Genomic DNA, 26,711 nt, shown 5'->3' with positions numbered 1-26,711 from the left:
ATCAGGAGAAAGCACTGCCCAATCTGACCTAACCGTAAAGTTCTCCCTGCTCAGGGCAGACCATGATGCTCGAGACCTCCAGAGGTCACTTCCACGCCATACCCCTGTAGGGGGAGAGAATGGACGGTGGGTGCGAGGGTAGTGAACACTGGTGCGTGTTGAGGATTTGCTGACATTTGTAATCCCTGGTCAACCCTGTCCTCAGGATTACACAGTGACTGAGTTCATCCTCAAAAGGAGGATGGGCACGAGGCACCAGGAGTCCAACTAGCACAGGGGTACCACAGAAAATTTCTCAGAAATACTGCCGGGCATTCCAGAATCACAGAGTAAGGAGTGTTGGAAGAGGCCTGCGTAGACAGCCTAGTCCAATCTCTTGTTAAGCGAGCTTGGCCACCTGGGGCAGGTTGTCCAGGACTGGGATTGAATATCTCCACGGAGGGAGACACCACAATCTCTCTGGGCAACCAGTTCCTGTGATCAGCCACCCACAGTCAAGAAGTGTTTTCTTACGTTCAGATGAAATGTCATGTCTTTCAGTTTGTGCCCATGGCCTCTTGTCTTGTTGCTGGGTATCCCTGAGAGCCTGACTCCCTCTTCTCCATGTCCTCCCATCAGATATTGATGGACTTTGACAAGAACCCTCTTGGAGCCAGCTCTTCTCTAGGCTGAACAGTCCCAGCTCGCTCAGCCTCGATTCACGTGAAGGGTGCTCCGGTCCATTAACCATCTTTGTGGCTCTTCATCGGACACACTCCTCTAAGCCCATGACCCTCCTGTTCTGGGGAGTCCAGCACTGGACACGGCACTGCAGAAGTGGTGTTACCAGCGCTGAGGAAAGAGGAAGGCTCACCATCCTCATCCTGCTGGGAATGCTATTCCTAATGCACCCCAGGAAGCTGTTGATCTTCTGTGCCACAAGGCCACACTGGGGAGAATGACCTCCCTTGACCTGCTGGCCACACTCTTCCCTGTGCAGCCCACAATTCCATTGGCCTTCTTGGCGACAAGGGCACATTGCTGGCTCATGGATAATTTACCGTCTACCAAGACCCCCAGATCCTTTTCTTCAGCTGCTTTCCAGCAGGTCCACCCCTAACCTATACTGGTGCCTGACACTCTTCCCATAGAAGCTGAAAGGAGCCTAGACAGAACGATGGAATGGCCAATGGAAAATCCCGTACCACAGATGTCATGCTCAGGGTAGAAATGGGGTTAGCCGGGGGGTGGGTACCCACTATCGCTGCTCGGAAAGGTACCGAATTGCACCAGCAGCTGCATGGCCCTGGCTGCCGGCTGGGGTTAAACCACACCACCTCTGCTGTTTTTGTGGTAATGAGCCCTCAGGTGCCAAATTCCCGAACCGCAGATCTCTAAAGACTGAGCCAGCCTTGAGAGAAGTCCAAGTCAGAAGCAAACCTCCAGCTTTCTGAGGGTGTTTAGCAGGCCCTGCTGAAGTCCCTCACTGGAGGGACCACGGAGGGAACGAGCTGTCAAGGGTCCTGTCCCCGGGGGCTGGAGAAGCAGGAACTTGGAGACACTTGGTACAGGAGGAAATGTAAATGTGGAGATCACTGATGTGATCTGATGTGCCCTGATGTGCTTCCCCAAGCAGGATGGCTTACCCACCTGCCCTAGAGATGGGGCTCTTCTGACTTTTTTCGGAAGAAATAAACCGTCTATCTTCTTCTGCAAATTACTCCTAATGTAACTCCTTATTGGCACAGCCTATTTCCTGCCATTTTTCCTGGGATATTTTTGTTGTTTGCTTTAATCCTGTCTTGTTTTTATTCCATTTTTTTTCTACTTGTGATAATGATTTCCAAACCCAAACGTCATTAGTCGTACCACTTCTACATCGGTCCCTACCAGTCTTGTATGACCCAGAAACTTTGAGAAGCCATAATCTTTGTGCATTTCAGTAAAATAAATTACCCTGCACTGACTTGTCTGTCCAAAATGCTTCCTCTGAGGCCTTCTACGGAGCTGCAGGGGCAGTGCCTGTCTCCAGAGGAGGACAGGAAAAGAGTCCCAAGCACAGCCCCGTGGCCAAGGAGGATGCCCCTTGCTCTTTCCAAATTTGCTCTTTCCTCCTCCACGCTCTCCGTCTGAGCCCTTCTGTTAGTTTAAGGCTTGAGCGCTCTTTTAGCTTGCCAACAGTCCTGCTGCACGGCAGCAACAGGCGCTGGGTCCTTCTGTGACAGAGCTGGACTCCAGAAGAGAATTTCCATCATGAAATGGGATTTCCTTTGCTCAGCGCCTGAAGGCTTCCGCCTTCTGCCAGAGTTGCTCTCCAGAACATGCTCTAGAAAGTGCCCCGGCGAGGAAAACACCAGGGAAGAGCCAAAGTGTGTGCGTGTGTGTGAAGGGTGTAGGCACAGAGCAGTGTCCTCGCACACCCACACCTCCGGGGAGAGGGGTGAAGGAGCGGCAGAGCAGGGTCTGGTCTGTGCCTTTGTTGGCTGGCCACAGCGGGGAAGGTGCCCCATGGTGGTGGTCACAGCCCAGCCCCTTGCAGCCACCGTTGGCAGCGTGGGGCTCCCCCCGGCTCAGAGAGGCAGTTTGTGCCCCCGAGAAGGGCCACCAAATGCCTGGCTCAGAAGTCCGTCTTTGCCTCGTAAAGAGGAGACTTAAGCACGGACACGGTGTGCACGGGGGGAGATGAACCCAAGTGAGCGCAAACGCAAAGGCGGGGTGGGGGTCGCCGTCCTCCCCCCTCCAGACGCCGGGGTCCTCTCCAGCTGCTGGGGAAGGGGAGGGCCCAGACACCTGGGCTCCCTCCACCAAGCTTGACCATACTCCTCTGCCCCCCCAGTTGAAAGCAGCTGTTAATTACTTGGGGGGGGATGTGTGTGTCAATAGGAGTGCCCCCCCCAATACCTCCTGGGGGTCCTGCTGTGTAGGGGAGGTGGGGGGTGTGTGTCCTGGGGGGACCCAGGTGGGGGGGGCTAATCCCCACCATGGGGCTGGAGGGACATTGGTGAGGTGTAAGGGGACATATGGGTCTCAGAGGCCCTTTGGGGGGGCTATGGGGGGACTGAGGAGGCATTGAGGGGGGTCTAAGGGAACCCAGCAGGGGCTGAGGTGACATTTGGGGGGACTGAAGGAGCATGTGGGGGCTGAAGGGGACATTGTGGGGGGCTGAGGGGACCCAGAATGAGTTTAATGGGACACGGTGGGGGCTGAGGGCACATTAGTGGGGGGCTCTGGAGGGCTGAGGGGACACTGGGGTGCTGAGGGGGACCCAGGGGGGTTGAGAGGACGTGGGGGGACACTGTGGGGGCTGTGGGTGCCCGGGGATGTGATGGTACCCAGGGGGGCATGAGGAGGAGGGGACCCAGGCGTCCAGAGGGGACCCAGGCATCCGGGGAGTGACTCCTCCCCTCCCCCCAAGGGAAACTGAGGCACACACAAGCCCTGGGGGTGGGGTGGGGGTGTGTGTCCTGGAGGGACCCAGGCGTCCGGGCACCCCCTCCATCCACACTCCCCCCTCCCTGGGTGGGGGCACCCGGACGCCTGGGTCCCCTGAAGGGGTGGGGGAGGGGTGGGAGGCAGCGCAGGGCAGCAGAGCGAGCACAGCAAGAGGGGGGGCGTCCCCACATTTGGAGGGGGGCATAGATGGGGGGGCCTATGGGGAGAGTCCCATTGATTTGGGGATTGCAATTGGGGGGTGAGGGACAAATTTGGGGGATCCCAAAATTTAGGGGGGGGGCACAATTGGGGGCAGCCGTACATGAGGGGGGTGTCCCATAGATCGAAGGGTGGCCCTACTTGGGGGGTACCCCAGCGTTTTGGGTGGGTGAAGGGTCCTGTGGGGGCTGGGGGCATGTTTTATGAACGTAACCCAGCGATTTATCAAAGTCAGCGGTGAATGTGGCAGTGCTTTACGAGATGGGCCACGGAGGTGATCCGAGGGCGGGAGCCCCTCTCCTAGGAAGACAGGCTGAGAGAGCTGGGGGTGTTCGGCCTGGAGAAGAGAAGGCCCTGGGGAGACCTTCGAGCCCCTTCCAGTCCCTAAAGGGGCTCCAGGAGAGCTGGGGGGGGCTGTTTTCGAGGGCACGGAGCCATAGGACGAGGGACGATGGCTTTAAACTAGAGCGGGGCAGGTCTGGATTAGCCGTGAGGAGGAAGTTCTTCACGCTGAGTGTCCTGTAGAGCAGGTAGTCTTTATTAGCAGCGCTGGGGTCCCACTGGGGATTCTCCACCGTAAGTGCTCCCACAACGATCTTATTCTGAGCGGTTTAGATTTACAAAACTGTTACCTAGTCATTCGTTTTCCCTAAAGCATTAACATAAGCACGCCCACTCCCAGAACCAATTGCACAAGCATGAGGCAAGTTATTCCGCGGTCTTTGCTTCCACCTAGTATCCATTTTCAGGAATTGCAGTCACTCTGGTGGCCATATACTTCATCTGGTGGTCGTATCTTCCTCTTTGTCAGTTGCCCTCCCGATGAACTTTCCTCTTTAGCAATCCTCGATGCATGCCTGCTACTGATTTGTTTACATAGGTGACTTATTACTACCCGTTTGGCAGCACTTGCCTAAACCATCACCTAAACCCATCACCTTGACAGGCTGCAGGATCGAGCCTTGGTTCCTGACTCTAGGGCACGCGTTTTTCCAATGTCCTCGCTCTTTGCAGATCGCGCCCTGATCTTCTGCTAAACGAGTTCCCTCCCAATTCCTCTGTAGCCTCCTCTACTTCCCCGGGCACCGTTCATTCTTCCCGCAGCAGCTCCGGTCTACGCGGCAATTAATCTCCCTTCTCTTTGATTCTCCCTCTCCTTTTCTCTGTTATTCTAGATGGTCCAAGCTACTTACAGCAGTGTTCCCAAGTCCCTCGAATCTGCTCCTTCTAAATTTTGGTGTTTCATTCGTATATCTGGGGCAGATTGTCCCATAAAAATAGAGGCCAATCGCACAGCCTCCTCCGACTTCTTGGGGTCCAAGTTCGTGTACTTCCTAGCAGTATTCTTTAATTGTTCCATAAATGCAGGTGGTGATTCATTTGGTTCTTGTTTAACCTCAAATAATGGCTTTTGGCATAGCATGTCTCATTTCAAATAACAAGCATCTCTGATACGTGGTTAAGAGTCCCCGGGGTCCCGGTTGATTTGGGTCCCAGCCCGGGTCCGTAGTAGGAAAATTCTGATCCACTGTTCCCTGCCAGTCTCCATTAGCGTGTGCTCCAGGAGCAGCGGGAAGTCGCAGCCTCTGCCAGTCGGCTCTGCCAGTGCCAGAGCTCAAGGGGGGGCACCAGGCTCTGATGTGCACCTTCCTCCAGAAAGAGCAGAAACTCCTACCCGGAGCTCAGAGCGGGACACTGCAGACAGAGGCAATGCAGGCTTCCCGGGATGGCGGGGAACCCCATCCAAAGCCATAGCTGCCTCAGGATTTGGGGACAGGACCAGAGGACCACAGCTATGCTGGGCTGGAGGTGTCAGGAGAAGGGAGAAAGCAGACAACAGCAGCCCAGAGCTGTGTCACAGAGGGGTAGAGAGTTGGGCCATCCGTACCTCATGCTCAGTTTTCCCTACGAGCTCTCTTGCACGGCTACAGGAGGGGAGGGGAGGGCAGCCATCCTTACTCTTGAGGTCTTGCATGAAGGCCACTGGCTTCATCATGTTGCCGCTGGTGGCAAAATCCTGGATCGTGTCGTTCTGAATAATGCACAACATGCAAAAGCCTCCTTGGTGACCGGGAGCAGGAGAGGAGAAGCTAGGATGTTGGGAACAAACCCAGTGTCGTCCTCCAACCAGGACGCCCAGGAGAGATGGAGGCAGTACAGGGGCCAGGGGATCTCTGGTCCCACACAGCTCAGCCACGCTCAGTTTTCCCTACGAGCTCTGTGCTACCGTAGAGCTCTGGGGCATCCCGGGTACCCAGGGACCAGCACACGCCACTCACCGCCGTCGCAGTCCCAGCCACTGCAACCTCCCCAGAGGAGACAGCATCCACGGGGATGGAAACCGTGTCACCAGCACTCGCTGGAGGAGCCCACAGCTTGGCCCTGAGGGGCACATCCCACCGGAGCGCTACAGACGCCGCTGCAAGTCCCGCATGCTCCCCTTGATCACAGCTTGGAGCAGTGCCCACCAGACCCCTTTCAAAGCCACCCATCAACAGCACCACCTGCCTGTACGCAGCCTTCTGCCCTGCCCTCAGGCAGTCCCCACAGACAGGGGCTCTTTGGGACCCCCAGCTCAGCCCCCAGCAAGCCAGCAAACCCCCATGGCCCCATGTTAGTCCTGCCTACACCCAGCAGAGTCAAAGCCTCCCCACACACAAGGACGCAGAGCTCAGGAACACTGCTACAGCCCGGAAAAGCGAGCCGTATGCAGGAACGACCTCTCCATGGAGAAAGGGGCAGGAGGGAACAAGGAAGGCGCATCCTGACACCCACACAGCCCTCGGCAGGGCCCCCTGCAGAGGTGCTGAGTGCGGCACTGGCAGCAGGACAGGCGGGTGCTCCTCGTCCCTCCTCACCACCGGCATGGCCCCCCGGCCCTGCCGCCCACCGAGCCAGCCCTCCCCACTCACGGCTGCCGCTGTGCTCCTTGGAGAGCAGGGAGTCGGGGAGCGGTGGCGTGGGGGTCAGGCACGGCACCGTGGAGCTGAGGGAGCTGGTGTTTCCTCTGCTCTAGGCTGCGCTGTGGTCTCAGGGCCCCATATGTTGGATCTGTGCCGCGATTGAGAGACGGGACGCTGCTTGATGCAAGCAAGATGTCGGTTTATTAGACGCGTCGGAAAGCTTTTTATACAGCTACTTAACAGTTACATAAATTACACAAATTCTATCATTTCTAATTGGCTTAGCTCTAAATGTTTCATTACAATAATCCCTCCTACTTGCGGTTTCGCTACATGCTAGAAGCTACAGTTTTGGAATGTGCTAAAAGCTACAGTGATAACTTGTTGCCTACTCCCTACTTCTTCAAGGTTATTTATCTCAGACCTGCAAGGCCAGTTGTTCCCTGGCTCCTCAGAGTTATTTGTCTCAGGTCTGCAAGGTCGGCATGCCCTCGAATTTCTTGCATACTTGTACTTTTCTGCTAGCCGCCCCCGACAGATCTGCTCTGGTGTCTCCTGTCAGTGAGGACAGAGGGATGCTCTCCGAGCACACTGTGCTCTTCACACAAGTTTTCATGGCTCGCACATGCCTACACTCCGTGAGCGATGTTTACTTGCATAGGACAATTTGTCTTGTCACTCCAAACTAAGCCCTGGAAACCCTCCCTCAGCTTTTGGCTGCAATAGAAAAGGCTGGAAACACTGGAAAAAGGTGCTCAGTCCTCAGCACTAGAAGCTGCATGGGATCAAAATCCCAAAGAAGCCAAGAGTTTGTCTCCAGCACAAAGACACTTGACAGCACTTTGTCTTCACAGGCTGAGGTGTCCTGGACAGACACAACCATCTGAAAGCCTTGGAAACAAAACTCTTCATTACAGGTTTGATACATGGTCCCCTGAAAGGCAGGACATAGGTGGAAACCAGGGAAACAGCTGCTCTCAGAGAGAAATACAGATCAATGCTGCCATGCGGCACTTTACATCCTCAGGACAATTCCTGTCGATAGCTAGGAAGTGGAGAGAATGAAGAATTAGCGTTGTTCCAGCAGGAACACCAGGACCTTGAGGAAGCTGGGGTTGCCTCTCACCCCACCCAAAATGACTGTCCAGAGCTCCTCCGCACTGCAGCTCCCCACTGCATACGGGACGTGGCTTTTGACTGCTGGTCATAGGAGTTATTTCAGTTGACAACTTCATAGCTAGGAAGGTTCACCACCTCCAGGGTAGACAACAGCAGGAACAGAATTCTCCTGTGAGCTAACGTCTGCACTTCTCAAAGCCTTCCAAATATTTCATCGAAAAGAAAAAATTACTTGCTTAGAAACAAATGGACAATTTTCCAAATGCTGGGTGATTCAAGGGTATGGCAAGGAAAGAAAAAAAGAAACAAACAAACAAAAAGGTAAAAATAAAGAAAAAGCATCAGTTTCATGATGGTGTGAAGAAACAGGAAGATGCAAGGCTCTCATAAAAGTCACTTCTACAGAGCTGTGGAAAACCTTCAAGAAAATTCTTTCAGTTAGAGGTGCAATCTCCACTATCCACTCTACATCCTCTTCTTTCCAGGTGCCAATATCCTGACAGCCCTGCGGGACATGCCCAGCTCCAGATCAGCCCGGTGACGCAACAGCACAGATTCCATCCCCCAGGCTCCCACGGCCTCTAGGATGTCATTGTGCGTTTCCACGACGACCCTGTGGTCTCTCCAAGGCCAGCTGGCAGCTGGCACCACACCCTGTCTTGCCGGGTTTCTGCCTGCCATCGAGGTACGGCAGCAGCTGCCGCTCCTCCTGGTGCTCCTACCCTGCGGGTAACCCCCCAGCCGGCTCTGCCCGCCAGTATCCCCCCCATCACCCCTCTTGGCTTCCCCCAACAGAGAGGTTGCCTCTGCGGCTGCTGATGGCATCGCAAGTGCCCAGCGTGAGCTTCACCGCCCCCGCCACGCCGTCACCGGTCACTGCCAGCGTGCTGCCGGGGCACTCCGAGCCTGCCCAGGCCCAGCCCAGCACCCACCAGCTGGCGCGGGCCAGCGTCTGGCAGGGGGTGCGCGGGCCCCTGGGTGTCCTAGGGCAGCTGGGGCACATCCCCCACGGGGTGCCACTTCCCCCTGTGGCTGCTCCCTGTCCTCGTGCCTGCAGCTGGGGACAGCAGGTGGTGACAGGGATGCTGGTGCCCCACCAGCCCATGGGGTTGGGGCCATGGGCCGTGGCCCACCAGGAGCCCCTGTCCACCATGGCTCAGCATTGGGGGCAGGGCCTTCCTGTGGCCCACACCCTGAGCAGCAGCATCGAGAAGCCGCTGGAGGCCTCTGAGAATGATGTGGTGGTCATCAAGGGCAGTGGCCCCGACACCAGAACAAAGCCCAAAGGTGAGTTTTGGGGGGTGGCAGAGCCCGTGGGCGGGCATCCCATGCCCAGGAAATCTTGCATCGCCATGGGGTCTGGCTGGTTTTGATCGCTCTGTCAGCAGGGGTGACCATCCTGGACACCCCGCAGAAGCCCCTGGTCCTGCCCGAGCTGGGGCCACACAGCTTTGCCGAGGCCTTTCCCGAGCTGGCAGGGGACAACCTGCACTTTCAGGATGAGCACAAGCACTTTCAGGAGTTCAACGTGGACATCACCGACATGCTCGCCTGGCTCGACACCCTGGAGGGCGAGGACACCGTCCCCGATGCCCTCGACATCTCCACCGGTCTCACCAGCACTGCCTTCCCCAACCAGCCCTGCCAATTCTCCGAGTACGGGGCAGAGGGTGACTGCCCTGAGGAGCAAGTGGTGGTGGCGATGCTGGGAGAGGCCTACCCCTTCTTAGGGGTGGCAACGTCCCCCTTGATGGACCCCAAGGGGACACAGGGCGGGGTGGGAGCGGTCCTCCCCGCCTGGCTGCCGCTTTGTCCTGTAGAGACTTGTGGGGACAGTCCCATGGAGAGTCCCGTGAAGGATCGTCCAGAGGGTCCTCCAGAGAGTCCTCTGCTGAACTCCGTAGCAGCCCCCCAGCACCATCCGCCCCGCAAGGCCCAGCTGGTGGAGGAGGCACTGCACAGGCAGCCCCGCGTGCTTTTGAGCCGCTTGCCGCTGCCGCCGGGCATCGTCCCCCACTGGGTAGTGCCCAGATCAGGGAAGGCGGGCAGAAAGCAGGCGAAGCGCCCCGTGCCAGAGGGCACCCCAAGAATGGAAGAGACCTCCTCACGGGACAATATCCCACCCAAGAAGAGAAAGAAGATGGTGGTGTGCCAGGTGCTCAAACACTCAAAAACCCTGGCCGAGGGAAAGCTGATGGGGGACGGTGCTGCAGCTGGTAGCAGCAGGCAGCACGTGGGCAGCAGCAAGAGGAAGGCATGCCACGGCAACAACGTGCCCACCAGGCGATCCCGAACCCTGGGGGATAAGCGAAGTGCCCCACACCCCCCCGACCACTATTGATGGGTTGATAGGGAAGGTGGGGAGCACAAATCCCTGTGGCATGCGACCCGCACCCAGCCACTCCAGCCCCAGCCCTCTACCACGTCTCGCTTTCCTTCTTAAGTCATTAAAGGTTTGGTGTTTGTTTCACATTGCTTCTACCTGCGGCCATTCGTGCAGCGGGAGGTGGGGGGGTTAACGCAGCCCCTGCCCCACACGTAGAGCTGCCCCTCCACCTCTTCACCCCAGGATATGAGGAACCCCCCCAAGATTCCAGAGGGAAAACCAGCAATGTGCTTCAGGACAGAGACAGAGGAAGAGAAAAAGAGGAGCAGGGAGCGGGACAGAGGGAGAGCAAGGGGAAACACAAAAGGGACAGGAAGAACGGCAGAGAAAGAGAGGGGCTTGGAAACTAGAGCAGGGGCAGGGAGCAGGATACAAGAACAGCCCGAAGAGAGGCACAGGCAAGCAAAAAAGCGAGACCAGTGAGGCAAAGGCTGTGGGGGCACAGGCACGGGGAGGGGCCCGCACGCAGCAGAGGGGTGACACGGCCCCCAGGCCCCAGGACTCAACGCAGTTCCCACTCTTGGTGCCGCCAGGAGAATGTTACAGTTCAGACGCTTCTGTCTCTGCCTCTCTCAGCTCTTACGATGGTCAAGCTTCCCAGACACACAGCCTCACACGCCCGCACACACACTGCACGGCCGTGCCGCACCTTTGGTTCCACATACAGACCCTGCGGTGCGTGGTGGCCAGCTGGCCTGCTGAGGACTGCTCGCAGGGACCCTTCCTCACCCGCAGGGGCCGGCGGCCTCTTGTCTCCGGCTGGGGGCAGCTTCCAGATGGATGCCCTTTCTGTCCTTCTCCAGCCGCTTTACCTTTTCCTGATCCTTCAACTGCAGCCTCAGCTGCAGGCAGCCAACGACATCCCTGGGGGACGTCATCAGTGTTTTCCCATGCGATGAAAACAAAGAGATTTCTGGACGTGCATGAATAGCAAGCGGAGAGCTATTGACCTTCCAAACCAGCAGAACTCGATTTGCATTTTTTCAGTGCTCCCTCTCAGACCGTGCATTTAATCTCCCTCATCTTTCATGAATTTCCACATCTCCTAACTAAACCGACCATGTCTGAAGTCACCATTCCAGCAGCGCTGGGGGTGTGCAAGGAGGCCAGGAGGCCCCCCCAGTGCCTCAGGACAACATGTCTCCTCACAGGCCTTGGTGGCAGAGGTGTCATTGCTGTGCCCAAGGGGACAAAGACTTGGGTTCTCTTGGTGACTTCCAGCCTTGCCAGCGCCCTTTGCCATCTCCACCACAGTGTGTCCTACGCTCTCCCACAGCTGCTTCTTTTTCCCTGCCGGCTGGAGACACCCATGTCGCTTCCCCACCTTGCTCTCACCCTGGCAGTTCCAGACACTCACCGACGTCTGTCCACCCTCACACTTTGTTCCATGACACACAAAGACATGGACTCATCTCAGACTCCTTCTGCATGACTTCTCGTACCACAGCCCTACCCTTGGAGTGATATTTCTGCTTCCTCATGGCCACTCTCCACCTTCCAAGCTGCACTGTGTGGCAGTGTTTCCCTCTCCTGCAGTTCCCAACCTCCAAGGAAAGCTCCACCAGCTTTCAAGCCTGCAAGAGACAACAACCTTCAAGCAGCCATCCCAGCCCATCAGCCTTCTGGTGGCCTTTCACCAGACCAGACAGAAGCAGGCTCACCATGATGTCCCAAGGCTGCCAGCCTTTCAGCTTCTTGTATAGACATGACCAAGCTGCGTGCCTGCTGCTGTCCCTTCACGTACTAATGTAGAAGAGACATGAGACCCAAAATATAAGTCCCCTTGCTGGAGTGAGCCTGGGTCCTTCGGCAGAGGGCATCTCCCAGTCAATGTGCCACCCAGGGGCCTTCTGCCGGCCTGTCAGAGACACTGGCAGATGTGAGCTTAAAAGCACAGAGCCCAGCCATGAGCCAAGGGCTGACTTGTCAGCTCTCTCAGAAAGAAGGGACCTCACGGTCCCTTTCCCAGCCACATTCCTGCTGTAGCCTGTCCCCTCCAGAGGCAGAAGTGACCTCACAGCCCCTTCACCGCCATTGCCTTCCTCCTGGATGAGTTCCTGAGACACAATTGACCCCATGACCCCGTACCCACCCATCACCCTCCTTGTGGCCCAGTCCCTGAGCAGATAAAAGGGAGCTTCTCTCATCAAATTTATCTCACAGATTTCCTGCCAACGGTTTGAGGGGAGAAACGTTCCTCAGAGGAGCTGCTGTATTTATACTGGTGCATTTTGTATCTCACCTTCTGCCTGTTTCTTCTTCTTCCTCCGTCTGTTCTGTCTTCAAAGAGCTCTCCAAGGAAAAGATTCCTCGAATCCTAGGACGGCGCAGGTTGGAAGAGACCCCTGAACTGCGTTGTCCTGGGTCTGGCTGGGAGGGAGTTAACTTTCCCCATAGCAGCCCCCAGACTGCTGCGCTTCCTACTCGTGCCTAGAAGGGTGTTGGTCCTGCACCAATGTTTTGGCTATTGCTGAGCAGTGCTCGCGCCACGTGAAGGCTGTCTCTCCCACCCCCTCTGAAGGTAGTACACTCGGGGTGGGCAAGTGGTTGGGCTGGGCCCTGAATTGACCAAAGGGATATTCCGTGCCATATGACATCATGCTCAGCAAGAAAAGCTGAGAGAAAGGAGGGGGAAGGAGATGATATTCGTTATTAACACAATTGTCTTCCAAAGAGATTGCTATATGTTGCCTCCCAGGAGGTAGCTGATATTGTCTCCTGACGGGAAGTAGAGGAAACAATCTCATCTGGTTTTCCTTTCCTTCTGCATGTGGCCTTTGCTTTTCACTTGCTTCTTTTTTTTTTTTTGTCCTCACACACACAGACTGCCCCCCTCTGTCAAGCTACTTTTATCTTTACCCATGAGTATTTTCACCTTCTTTTCTCCCTTTGTCATGCTGAGGAGGAGCGGGGAGAACCTCCCATGGCTTGGTGTGCACCTGATGGCCAGCCATGTGTAACCCACCACAGTCATCTTGCCCAACTCTCCTGCTACCAAGAATGCTAACTAGGTGAGATTCTGCAAGGGCTCCCCACAACTTGGCATCACCCACAAAGGAGGGGAAAGTGCATTTTCTCCCATCATCCAGAGGGATAATAAAAATGTTCCCTACTTCTTGTCAAGGGCTGGTCTTTGAAGGATGCCACTAGCAATTGGCCGCCAGGAGGACTTTGTAGCACAGATGACATCTCTCCCTCAGCAATCAGCCAGCTTCCCACCCACCACACCGTCCACTTCTTCAGCCCGGCTGGCAACAAGCTGGCTCTAAGGAGACTACAGAAGACCACGTCAAAGGCCTTGCTAAAGTCCGGGTACACAACATCCCCTTCTTTTCCCTCCCACTTGTCTTCTGCGACCCCTTTCTTGTCCTTCAAATGCCTGCAGATGGCTGCAGGAGGGCTTGTCGTATCACCTTCCCTGGTGAGGCTGACCAGTCTGTAATCGTCCCCATCCTCCTTCCTGCCTTTTTGAAAACTGTCTGCCTTCTCCAAGGCCCCAGGAACCTCTCTGACAGCTCTGGCCTTTCCAAGGTGTTGGAGAGAGGTGTCACAAGGACACTGGCCAGCCTTCTCCATCTCCCTGACACCAACAGCCTTCTCACTATGACACGCTGCCAGAGGAGTGCCCAGGACACAATTCTAACCTGTCCAGGCCCTTGGGGCCACTTCAAAAGAGAACCATAAGGGATTTCTTCCAACAAGCCCACAACTCCAACGGCATCTCTCTGCAGCTGACAGCTTTCCTAAGCTGTTTTTGTCAGTTCCTCCCGACCCCCAATCCTTTCTTCTCCTCAGGCTGGAGATGAGAGGATTGAGCAGGGGTGAGGTGCGTGTTGAAAGAGGGCTTTGTTAAACTCTCTCCGGAGGGCTGTTCTGGGCATCCCACTGACGGTGAGGAGGGTGCCGCAGAAAGGAGTGGCTCCAGGGAGATGAGAGGAGCCGGTGGAGAAGGCCTTCTGCCTGCCCCTGCTGGGCAGGAGAGCTGCCCCCAAGTGCCGCTCTGATGCACTCACAGGATACCAGCATGAACAGGAAGGGCAAGAATGGGTCTAAAAAGCAGGTTATGAAAACAAAGTCCATGAGTGTCATGGTTTCACGTCAGGAGAGTTTCAGCATTGGTGCAAACCCACCGAATCATAGAATCATAAACAGGCTTGGGTTTTAAGGGACCTTTAAAGATCATCTTGTCCAACCCCCCTTGCAGTGAGCAGGGACATCTCCAATGAGACAGGTTGCTCAGAGCCCTGTCCAAGCTGACCTTGAATGTCTCCAGAGACTGGGTACATACAACCTCTCCAGGAGACCTGTTTCAGTGTTTCAGCCGCACAAGAAGAAGTGGTCCAGTCTGTGGGGAACACAACATGTATCTGGGACAAGAAGGAAATGATTGCTGTAGATGACAGAATCCCCCTAGCCAAGGTGCAGCCTTCTTCTGGAGACAACCCTTCCAGTTCCCAAGCCTTGCAGAGAGCAGGGGGTGGCATACAGCCCAGTACTCCTCGTAGGATGTGGCCACCAGCAGGAAACACTGCGTACATGCCAAAGGTGCAGGAAAGAGCACTACCATTGCTGTGAGCAGAGATTGTGCTGTCCGCAGTCGGGGGACAGTCAGGGTGCTGGAGCTGGAGCAGGTTTCCAAGTTTTCCAGCAGCATCAACATGACGAGGAGGGTGTTCCCAACCCCAGTCACGGGGTAGGTCATGAGAAAGAGAGGAGGAAGAGACTTTTTCTGAAGGTTGAGGACACCTATTACTTAGGGTACTTGCTTCCCTGTTAGGTGCTTAAAAAAACCTGTGATCGACATTCAGAGAGGTGAAACATGGAGGGGGGTGTGTCTCCGGCTACATTCCTACTCCCTAGACGCTCTCTGTGCTTTGTGAGAGGTGAGAAATGCCATCTTCTAGAGGGCGATGCCACTCACGCCTGCAGAACCCTTTCTGACTGCACAGGTGAGATGCCCCACAGAGGCGCTTCTGTCACACCGTGTAATAAAAGGGACAGGCCATGAAGAGAGGGGAGGGTGAGGTAGCACACAGGCTGCTCCTGGAGACACAGCCAGCACTGTCAGGGCTCTGGCAGGGCTGTTCAGAGACACGAGTCCTTCCCTGGCACGGGCAGAGGCCCTGCAGCAGACTCCATGGCCTCCTCTTGCCACTCCCGGAGGCTGGCAGCACCTCAGCCCCGCGCTGTGTCTCCCTGCTCGGCACCTCTCTGAGGTGCCCCACGGCGTGAGGAATGGACACAGGGACCTGGGGTCAAGGAAGCCCACCCCAGGGCTGCATTCAGGGGGTTTCCCAGGGGACGTTACTCTCTGAGTGAAGTCACCTCCAGCCACTGTCTGTCCCACAGGCCTTCATGGAGGCCCCAGCAACAGCTGATGGTGTTTGTGCTCACTCAGGTTAATCTCACCACATGCACATCATGCTCATGCCTGTGGTTGTTATTAGCCAGCTGTGTGCCCAGGTCAAGAACAGAGAGGTTGAGGAGGAAGAAGTACATGGGGGTGTGGAGGCAGTGGTCACGGGTGATGGCGGTGATGATGAGGCCGTTGCCCAGGGGGCCGTTGCCATCTTCCTAAGTCACCGTTACGCATCATGGAGCCCTTCTTTCCTGGAAAGTGCTAAATATCTGGCTGCCAATGGGAAGCAGGGGATGAATTCCTTATTTTCCTTTGCTTGCACGCACAGCATTTGCTTTACCTGTCAAACTGTCTTTATCTCAACCCATGCGTTGTCTCACTTTTACCTTTCTGATCCTCTCCCTCATTGTACTGTGGGGGAGTGAGTGGGCGACTGTGTGGTGCTTAGCTGCTGACTGGGGTTAAACCACACCATTTACTCAACTCTGCTCCTGGCTATTTGCTGTGTGAGTGGGCTCACTGTTGTTTGTGTGGTTTTGGTATGACTGTATGTACATGCTTTGCTGGTCAATTCAAAGTGGGCTTGGAAGGAGGAGGAGGAGGACACGGGGCAATGGAGAGACGCAGGGCTGGGAATGTATGGACCACTCATGCAACCTTCCCATCAGATCAGCCACAGAGTGGGGAAAGGATGGGGCCAGTTGTGTTGCTCATGGTCGTGTAAGTGCTGCTCTTGGTGGGTTGGCTGTAAAGGTGCTGGTGCCTTTTGGAGTTGGTTTGTGTCGGGTTGGCTGTGTCCATCTTCTTTCCTTGCAGGTACCTGGATTTAGTGCTTTCCCTTTGGGTGCCTCCACTTTGGGCAATTGCTCACCTTGTGAGGCTCCAGTCACTGACCACCCAAGGCGCACACAGTCCGTGCCTATCTCACAGGCTCTCCAGGCAGCTCCAGATCCTTCTCCTGGAGTATGTCCTCTGCCCTGTCACACGCTGTGACAGTGCACTATGACAGTATCTCAGTGACCATTCACCATCTCCACCGTCAAGAGACAACAACAGATGAGTCCTAAGTCCAACCCTTATTCTCTAACAGCTTCCACTGTGACAAAGAGCTTTTTACTCGGGCCCTTTGGGGGTGAAATATTGGGGCCTGTTGTTGACATCAGCTTTGGGAGAACAGCCAAAACTTGAGGAACTGCACAGGGAAGATGTCACTGTATTAGAGAGAGGCTACAAAAGAGTCAGCTTTCAAATTGCGCTAGAAAAACATTTATACAGGTTTCAGGTGACAGAGGGAGATGGGCTCATGTCTCAGGAGAATGAGCTAAATACAAACAATTATTTAGGAATGTAATAACCATAAACAACACTACAGGAAATGCTAGCAAATAAAAAAAAAAAACACAAAAAAAAAGAAGAAAAAACAATAAACAGAGTACAGGCCTGCATTGGGATACTGTAGATGTCATTTGTGGACAGTGATGGAAAATTTATCAACATTGACAAACATCCAAGAAATGACTTTCCTAATGGACTCCTTGAGCTCCTGGTTCCTCATGCTGTAGATGAGGGGGTTCACTGCTGGAGGTACCACTGAGTACAGCACTGCCATCACCAGATCCAGCGATGGGGAGGAGATGGAGGGGGGCTTCAGGTGAGAAAATACGCCAGTACTGATAAAGAGGGAGACCACGGCCAGGTGAGGGAGGCACGTGGAAAAGGCTTTGTGCCGTCCCTGCTCAGAGGGGATCCTCAGCACGACCCTGAAGATCTGCACGTAGGACAGGACAATAAAAACAAAACATCCAAAAACTAACAAAGCACTTAATATAAGAAGCCCAAGTTCCCTGAGGTAGGCATCTGAGCAGGAGAGCTTGAGGATCTGGGGGATTTCACAGAAGAACTGGCCCACAGCATTGCCCTGGCAGAGGGGTAGGGAAAATGTATTGGCCGTGTGCAGGAGAGCATAGAGAAGCCCACTGCCCCAGGCAGCTGTTGCCATGTGGACACAAGCTCTGCTGCCCAGGAGGGTCCCGTAGTGCAGGGGTTTGCAGATGGCAACGTAGCGGTCATAGGACATGACAGTGAGAAGATAAACCTCTGTTGCAGCACAGAAAAATAAGAAAAAGACCTGTGCAGCACATTCTGCATAGGAGATGGCCCTGGTGTCCCAGAAGGAATTGGCCATGGCTTTGGGGACAGTGGTGGAGATGGAGCCCAGGTCAAGGAGGGCGAGGTTGAGGAGGAAGAAGTACATGGGGGTGTGGAGGTGGTGGTCACAGGCTATAGCGCTGATGATGAGGCCGTTGGCCAGGAGGGCAGCCACGTAGATGCCCAGGAAGAGCCCGAAGTGCAAGAGCTGCAGCTCCCGTGTGTCTGCCAATGGCAGGAGGAGGAACTGGGTGATGGAGCTGCTGTTGGACATTTGTTCACTCTGGGCATGGGGGACTGTTGAAAGAGGGAAAGACCTTGGCAAGTTAAGGCAGACTTCTTTGACCCCACCTCATTCTGTTTCCGAAAAGATCTCCCCAAAGGGACTTCTCTTCCTTTGGTATAATTTAATTCGGCTCCTTTTTGTGAGATCAGCTTTGTGCTACTGAGGGCACTTTCCTTGCAGGGGCAGAAATCCTTCTCTTTCCCATTGCCTTTCGCCTGAACACTGCTGAGCCCCGAGGGACAAAAGTGCTCTCTGTGCCCTAGTGCAGAGTCAGGAGAGCTGCTCTGCACACCAGTGACCTGCTGGGCACCACCCAGGTCTCCTGTGCTTACACCTCTCTCCATTGGACAATGGTCCCCCTGACAATGTCCTTGAAGAAGAAAATGGACTATTGTTACTGTTTGGGGAAGGGTCCAGTTTCAAAGTCGGTTTCTCCCATCTGCTTTCTCTTTCCCTGTGCAGCGGAGCAGAGAGGGATGCAGCCGGGTGGAGTGGCTCTCTGCTGCCTGGAGCTGCCCCTGCCAGGAGCTGCTTCTCTGTGCCCAGGTCTCCTCCCTGTCCCTGCTCCCAGAGCCCATCCCACGCGCTGGGGGCTCAGCTCTGCCCTGCAGACCCCTCCTGGTAGCTGGGCACTGCCCAGGGGCACCTCCCTCTTTGTGGCTCCTAAGGAGGAGAGGAGAGAAAGCCCGATGCTGGAAGCAAAGGTGCTGCTGGTGCTGTGTGTAGGGAGAGGGGTGGGCGAAGGCACTTTGTGCGGTTTCTGGCAGATCTGCTGATCCTTTAGTGTAAGAGTTTAGTGATTTATTAAAACTAGACAGCTGCTTTCCCTTTTCCCTTCAGAGAATGCTGTAGCACAGACAATGGAAAGGTCTTCATCTTTAAGGTAGACCTGCCCTGGGCTTCCTCTATAAATGCTGCCTCTGCCAGTGTTTTGGGGGTGATCTGGAGCGGTCGGCAGCCCTGACCCATGCAGCACCCTCTTGAATGCAGTAGGACCCTTCCCTGACAGCAGTTGCTCCTTCCACCCGCAGCTTTTCCCTTCAGAATCTTCATGGAGAGGTCCCTGCGCTGGACGAGAGCTGGCCCTGGCAGGAGATATGTCCCTGCCCCAGCACGCAGCCCCTGGGTGCAGGGACCCAGCTCGGAAGGACAGCCCTGGGCACCCCTGGCTGCACAGCCGGCTTTACACCCTGCAGACGTCCCTGGAAGAAAGGCAGCCGTCATGCCCTCTCCCTCTGACAGTGCAGCAGAGAATCCCTGCTCAGGAGCACGTCCTCCTCCTCTATGCTATGGAAACCGTGAGAGTTACTCTGATAGATCCTAAGAGGGAGGAACCAGCTCTAGGAGGTCCCTCCAGGAACTGCATCTTTACTTCCCTGCAGCTTGAGACTTACCGTGTCAAGGGCTGGGAAGAATCCACCGCCAGCGAACTCTCAGCACCCTCCCGCTGCTGACTGCCTTTAACCTCGCTCTGCCTCACTCCCCTTTGGTGCCCGCAGGCAGCGCCCGCAGCCCTGCTCCTGGGCAGAGCTGTCTCTCTGCAGCGCTGCCCACTTGCCGCGAGCTCCCTCCATGCCAGGAGCCCAGCCCAGCTCAGGCACAGAGGACCAGCCCAAGGCAGCCCTTTCTCTGCCCCCTCGGGGCTCCCTCCAGGTGTCCCTGGGGCTCCAGGGAACCTGCTGGGAAACAGGATGAAGCAATCACTAAGCTGGGGAGAGGCTCTTCCTTCCTGCACTGTCATTTCATGTATCAGGAAAACAGTGAGTCTCAAGAATCATATTTTCTCATCCCATCGTTTGTCAGGACACCCAGACAGGGATAGGGAGTAATTGCCTTTGTCCCTCCTGCTGAGGGAAGGAATTCAGCTGAGTCAATCAAGGCATCTCAAGGCATCTCATCCCGGCTCTGTAGCCCTGGGGCCAGAAGGGGACTCAGCTCCCTCCCATGCCTGCTACAAACCCACAGGAGGTGGGATTCTTCTTGCCTCAGTTCAGGTGTGCACAAGATGAGCACCTGCAAGTGAGCTGTTTGTGTCCACTCCCTTGCTCATTAATGGAGAGTGAGGGAGTTGTTCAGGTGGGAACACCTGGTGACATTTGAGGTGACACCAGAGTTTGCCCAGGATGTGTGCAGGTGACTGCAAGCTCTAATGCAGCAATGCTGAGACACAAGGCAGCATCTGGGGGCAACATCATGGAGCCTGGTGAGGAATTTCTTTGGTAGATGGAAATGAAAGTAGATGTTACATTTTGGACAGATAAAACCTTCAATATTCCTTACATCCACAGCACCTACAGAGGTGGTCATCTGACCAAATGCAGCTAAGTCCCTCTCTTTCTCTTCTCCACCAGCTGTATTTCCTAGATCTCTGCTGACTGTAGTGGCAGGTGTCTCATGGACATTCCCCCGTTGCTCAACCTAATTCAGGACAGCTCCTCAGTGGCCATATACGGCTTGTTGTGCCACCTGAGATGCCAGCGCCCCCCAGAACAACTGCAGGTTGCTGGCAGGGACAGCAGAGCACCTACGGGAAAGCCGTTCCTGATCAGAGCAGGTGCATGACAGAGACCCCAGAGAGCATTGCAGACAGATTTGGTTCCTTTGGGCAAGCCTATGTGGCAGCCCAGGCAGGTTTGGTTTCTGTCCATCAGCAACCGAAACCCACCACTGCAGTGAGGCCCAGTCTGACCCATCTCCACCCAGTTGATGCAGAGCAGGTCATGAACAAGAAGCCCACCACACTGAGGGCTCAACTCATTTGGCTGCTCCCGGACTCTGCTGGGTCTTCTTCCAACAATCCTTTGCTGAGCCCCTCGGTGATATAACCAAGGAAGAGGCGACTGATTGTCACAGTGCTCCTCGATCACAGCATCTCCACAACCAAGGACGGTTTAGAAGTGGCTCTTGTCAGGGTAGGCTAAAGGTTGGACTCGATGATCTTGAAGGTCCCTTCCAACCTCAACAATTCTATGATTCTATGATTTTCAGCAGCACCTTGTCCTCCTGGAGATCAACTTCCCCTCCAGCACAGCCCTTTGGGAGCAGCAAAGCCTTTTCCTGGCAGGGCTATGGAGCCCAGACCGGCTTTTCTGGCCTCTGGGTGAACAGGATTTTCACTTTTGGTGCTTTCGCATTGCTGCCCTTCGTCCACTCCAGCATGTCTCTGGTCTCAAGCAAAGTATTGCACATACTGGGGCTTGGGGACTTGGTACTTAGTGACAAGGCTGAGCGTGGCCCCAGTGCTCCAGCCGAAGTGATGCAGTGCACCAAAAGTGCACCAACACCCTCAGCCTGGGGCACAGAACGGAGGAGCTGGAGTCCCATGTACTACCACAGAGTTTTGATACTGGTGGAAGAAATGGCGAGGAGTGCTGGGAAAGCTCCGGCTGCTAGTTGTAAGAGACGGACTGTAAATTCCCTGACAAGGGGCAGAAGGCCCTCCAAGCCTTCAATGGAAGGCCTCCAACACTCGCAAGGAAATAAATAATGCAGGCCTGGCCTTCAAAGAACTGATAAGGCTCACAGTTCTGGCACCGGAAAGTGTGGGAGAACCGTCTTGCGAAGACAAGGTAGCTCTGCCACTCGTGTGGTGAGCTTGCTAGTTCTCAGTTCTCAAGGCCATTGTGTCTGAGACGTGACCTTTGCTTCATTATCCATGAAATACATATGAAAGCGCACACCCTGCATATGCTAATGAAGATTATAGAGATCATGCTAAACATGTATGACTATAGTTCTCTCCCCACCCAAATGATGCTACACATCAGCCGGGAGGGGGAGACGTCTGAGATGGAACTGCCCCATAACGAGTGGGGTGGGCCATGCTAATTCGGCAAACATAAAAGGGGAGGGAGACGAGTATGATGGGGGTGGATTTACAGGAGGTTGCTCCTACAAGACCTCCCCTGAGTTTTGGCTGGCTCAATGCTGAAACTGGGATTGGTGAACTCTTCATCTTTTCCTGCTGTCTTTTCTTATGGAGCTCCTCTATGGGATGTGCAAGAGGTTGGGTGAGTCCTTTGTGGGTGAGGATCAGAGGAGAGGCCTCTTAGTGTGGGAGACAAAGCACCCGCAATCAGGATAAGGAAGCGGAGAAAGGCTTATTCAAGAAACCCAAAGAATTGCCAGGTCTTATTGGGGATTTTAATGACCGTGGCACGCACTGGAAGGGGAGCACAGCAAGACACACACTGTCCAGCAGGTGTCTAACCCTAACGCCACCCTGCCCGAACCGTAACCTAACCCTGCTCTGAACATAACCCTGACCTTATCTTAATCCTAACCCTAATCACTGCCTGACCCTAGCTCTACCCCAACCCCAGGTCATAACCCTCAACTCTAACTGTAACCCGCACCCCAACCTTACCCTAACCCTAACCCTAACCAAACCCCAACCTCAACCTATTTGAAATCTAACCCTAAACCACATGAACTCTAGCTCTAATTTAAGCCTGAACATGAACCTTAACTAACCCTGACCTAACACTTATCTTAACCCAACAGCACGTGTGTAATGAAATCTGTATCATCCTATCAGGCAATGATTACCATAGTAAGTTTGTCACAAAAGAAACAAACTTGAGCATAGTGGGAGCACAACTGGGATGGACAGACAAGCTGGTATCACCTTGTCAGTGCTGTCTCAAGGCCTGAGCAGTCGCCTTTCGCTTCCTCATGATCTGGAGGCTGGAGGCACCACTGTGGGTCACCCAAGTCAGACCCTTGGGTCAGATGAACTGTTTTTCAGTTCTCTCATATACTGTGTTCCTTGTTTCTCCATTGACCCTGACAAGAGCTGAGTTACCTAGATATCCAGGCTGCAGATGGCATATTCCTCATGCAATGACCACTTGACCCCACCTCAAACTGAGATTCTTAAACATCTCTCAGCTGAGTCCCTTCTCCATAAGAAGCCACCTGCTGTTGTGGTGCTGCTTGATTGTAGCTGACACCCTTCAGGTGTGCCCAGCAAGAAGCCCTTCTGCTCTGGGAAGGGGGGCAATGTGAAGGGAAGGCTGAGCTCCCCAGGCAGCAAGAGCACTGCTCTGCTTCTGTGAGGGCTTGCAGGGTTGGGATCAGAGCGAATGGGCCCTCGGCTGCATTTGTAAGCTGTCAGAAATCCAAGCGACAGAGCAGCAGGTTTGGGAACGCTGAATGATTCGGGACTTATTCAAAAGTTATAGATGCCTGACCTGTGCGGGAAAACTGGGTGTCATGGGGATATCACACGCTTTTAATCACTTTCTTCTCCGTATGATTGAAACCTGCATAAAGCAGTTTTCTTGCTTGCACAGAAATGTCTTTTAGCACCCTGAAAACTGGTAATTTAAGCATAACCTGCTGCTTCTCTGTCTTGTTTAAATGTGCCATGGATGCATCAGTGTCACTGGATTCTTTGGCAGAGAGAAGCCTGTGTTACTTCTGATGGGATTCACCCTTCGCTAGGCAAAAACTGATGATTCAGATCTAAGATAGTCTCCCAGATCTTTGTGTGTGGATGCAGCGTCAGGGGATGAGCTCTCCCATGTGAGGGGAGCTGGGATTAATCTCTCTCACTAAGGTCTAAGCATCAAGTCATACCTTGCCTTGCTTTGGTTTGTTTGCCTCTCCTTGCCTAGCCTTGCCTTGCTTTGTCTTCCCCTTTTTCATCCTTCCCCCCTTTTAACCCTATTCCTTCTTAATGTTCTTACATTAAATGCACCTCTGATGAGATCTGGACAAGGAACGTAAGTAAGGCTGTCCTTAAAGGCACTAGTATTTGTCTCTTTTCTTCCTTTTCTCTCATCTTTCAATAGGTACTCTATTTAATAAAATCACCTCTAAAAGAGAAAGTCAAGTTTCTTTTACCCATATGACAATAAAACCCCCAGTTATTCAGGCTCAAGGACTCTGTTCTCTCTCTTTACAAACCTCCCCTCCGCAAGCGACCCACGTTAGATTTCCAAACATTCATGCCTATCTTGGTCGAGCTCTCCTAATCCTGCAATGGCGTGTATGCTGATGTTTGTAGTCTTTCTCTAGGCTTGAAGTGTCTGTGATGGTGGACAGGCCACCAGCATCCTCTGAGAGCCTGTTGTTTGAATTGCTCTGTGCAGGAAAAATGCCCCAAAGAAAAGGCCTGGAGAATCACACCGGTGGATCTGGATTCATTCTTCTGGGATTTTCTGACCACTCCAGCCTGCAGGGCTTGTGCTTCACAGCATTCCTGGTCATCTACCTCATGGTCCTCACAGAGAACAGCCTGATTGCACTCATCACAGTGGTGGACTCAAGCCTCCACAGCCCCATGTATTTCTTCCCGAGGAACTTGTCCTTCCTGGAGATCTGCTACACATCAGTCACTCTGCCAAAAATGCTGGTGGTTTTCCTGCTGGAGGATGGCAGGACCTCCTTCCTTGGCTGTGCTGCCCAGCTGTATTTCCTGGTGTTGCTGGGCAGCATCAAGTGCCTTCTTCTGGCTGTCATGGCCTATGACCGCTACATAGCCATCTGTGACCCTCTGCACTACCCCCTCATCATGAGGAGGGGTCTCTGCATCAGACCGGTGGTGGGGTCATGGGTGGCTGTCGTACCAGTGCAAGTAGGACAGACCTACCAGGTGTTCACTTTGCCCCCCTGTGCATCCCATGACCTTCATCGCTTTTTTTGTGATGTCCCCCCTCTGCTGGAGCTGGCCTGTGCAGACTCATTCTGGAACCAAGTGACACTGTACACCATCATCCTGGTATTTGCAATCTTTCCCTTCTCCTTAATAGTTATTTCTTACATTAAAATTATCAGGGCAATTCTGAAAATACCTTCAGTTCTGGGCAGACACAAAGCCTTTTCCACCTGTTCCTCACACCTCGTGGTGGTGACACTCTTCTATGGCTCGGCCACAGTCGTCTACTTAAAGCAACGGTCAAGGGATTCCGTAGACACCGACAAATACCTTGCCCTGTTTTACACAATTTTTACGCCAGTGTTTAACCCTGTCATCTATAGCCTGAGGAATAAGGAAGTGAGAATTGCCTTGAAGAGACTCCTACGGACAAAGTGGTACGACAGAGTACGTAAAATCCTCTCAAATAGTCCCAAAGAAGTCCCACTGGGGTACATGGTTGCCTGAAGAAAGGCATCTCATATCTGCTGAAACAAAACCATGTGTCCGGCCTGGCTTTCATCCTCCTCAAGAAGGGGAAAGGTGTCCTGAGGCATTCCTCCTATGTCGCGTCCCACCTTGATATCTTTGTACTCTAAAGCATCTTCAGCGCCTCTGAGTAATTTAATTCAAACAGCTACTTCAAGCTGTGTCTGACCAAATAATGTTAAAGGGAAATAGTCAAAGCATGGTCAGTAGCCACTGATGCCCAGAAAGTGAGACAAGTGGTGAAGAGACGACCAGCCTCACGTTTGAGAAATCGCTTGCAAGACCCCATGGGCTATCTTCTACAGCATCCCTGCATGGAATCACCTTAAAAGTGTTCAAAGATATGAAGGGCTTCAAAGCATCTCCCCCTGCTATGATGTCTTGCTCTGAGTTGTGTAATTCTTGACTAACCTGACATAAAAATAAAAGATAAAAAGGTCACCAGGAGGACAGTCCAGCACCGGAACGGGGTCCCAGAGAATGGTGGAGTTTCTGTTTGTTGTGGTTTAACACCAGCCAGCAACTAAGCACTACACAGTCACTCACTCACTTCCCGCCAGTGGGATGGGAGAGAGAATCAGAAGGGTAAAAGTGAGCAAACTCCGGGGCTGAGATCAAGCAATTTAATTGGTAAAGCAAAAGCCGCACACTTAAGCGAAGCAAAACAAGGAATTAATTCAGTACTTCCCATCGGCAGGCAGGTGTTCGGCCACTTCCAGGAAGGCAGGGCTCCATACCACGTAATGGTTACTTGGGAAGACAAAACGCCGTAACTCCAAACATCCCTCCCTTCCTTCTTCTTCCCCCAGATTTATATGGTTGAGCATGATGCTACGTGGTACGGGATATCCCTTTGATCGGGGTCCACTGTCCCAGCTGTGTCCCCTCCCAACTTCTCATGCACTCCCAGCCTACTTGCTGGTGGGGTGGTGTGAGGAGCAGAAAAGGCTATGGTGCTGTGTAAGCCCTGCTCAGCAATAATGGAAACATCCCTGTCTTATCAACGCTGTTTCCAGCACAAATCCAAAACACAGCCCCATACCAGCTACTGTGAAGAAAATCAACTCTACCCCAGCAAAAATAAGCATTTATGTGCTGAATCTGCTTTGCCACTCTGAAACTGTCTCTGAAAAACTAGCCCAGTGGGGGTTTTTAGCCCAAATGCATACGCAGCACTGAAGTGTGTTTCCGTATTGTCCTGGTTTAGGCCGAGTTGGCCAATGACGGACGACAGATGCTCTCCCCCAGCTCTCACTCTGAGGAGAGGAAGGAAAGAAAGAGATTTATGAGTTTAGAAGGAACTAATCTACTTTAATGAAATACTCGTAATAAAATAAAAAGGAAATAATGAAATAGATACAATATATAGAAAACTGTATCAAGCTCCCAGGATGATGTCACTGTCAGGCACTGGGGAGGGCCCAGACTGGACTCAATGACGGACAGGAACAGGATTCCAGGTCTGGAGCCAAGAACGCACAGATCGGGGTCAAAGGCAGATTAACACCGAGCATTCCGCCACCTGAGGAACCTGAATGTACACAAGTCCACATGGTGGACAGACAATTCCCTGTCCTCTCTCTGCCTAGCTGAACAAGGTAACTTAGAGGAGAGGGGGCTGTAGGAACATGTTTCTGCCCAGCGAAGCAGGCGTGTCTCCCCACTAACTCCCCCACCTTCCCAGGTACCCTTAAAGATAAGTATGAGGCTCTGCAAGGGGAACTCAATCATGACGAGGAAGATAATTCAGT

The 26,711-nt window shown here is 53.8% G+C and overlaps 2 protein-coding genes across 2 annotated transcripts; one reads left to right on the top strand and one right to left on the bottom strand.

Moving 5' to 3' along the window:
• Nucleotides 1-16,859: 16,859 nt before the first annotated feature.
• On the bottom strand, nucleotides 16,860-17,819 carry LOC134509579 (olfactory receptor 14A16-like). Its single transcript, XM_063322137.1, has one exon. The coding sequence runs from the start codon at nucleotides 17,817-17,819 to the stop codon at nucleotides 16,860-16,862; it is 960 nt and encodes a 319-aa protein (XP_063178207.1).
• A 6,112-nt stretch (nucleotides 17,820-23,931) lies between these two features.
• Nucleotides 23,932-24,939, top strand: LOC134509578 (olfactory receptor 10AG1-like). The gene has a single exon (XM_063322136.1). The coding sequence runs from the start codon at nucleotides 23,932-23,934 to the stop codon at nucleotides 24,937-24,939; it is 1,008 nt and encodes a 335-aa protein (XP_063178206.1).
• The last annotated feature ends 1,772 nt before the right edge of the window (nucleotides 24,940-26,711 follow it).

This window comes from Chroicocephalus ridibundus, unplaced genomic scaffold, assembly GCF_963924245.1.
Source record: "Chroicocephalus ridibundus unplaced genomic scaffold, bChrRid1.1 SCAFFOLD_92, whole genome shotgun sequence".
In the NCBI taxonomy this organism is placed as follows: Eukaryota; Metazoa; Chordata; class Aves; order Charadriiformes; family Laridae; genus Chroicocephalus; species Chroicocephalus ridibundus.
This window is presented reverse-complemented; position numbering and strand designations above follow the sequence as displayed.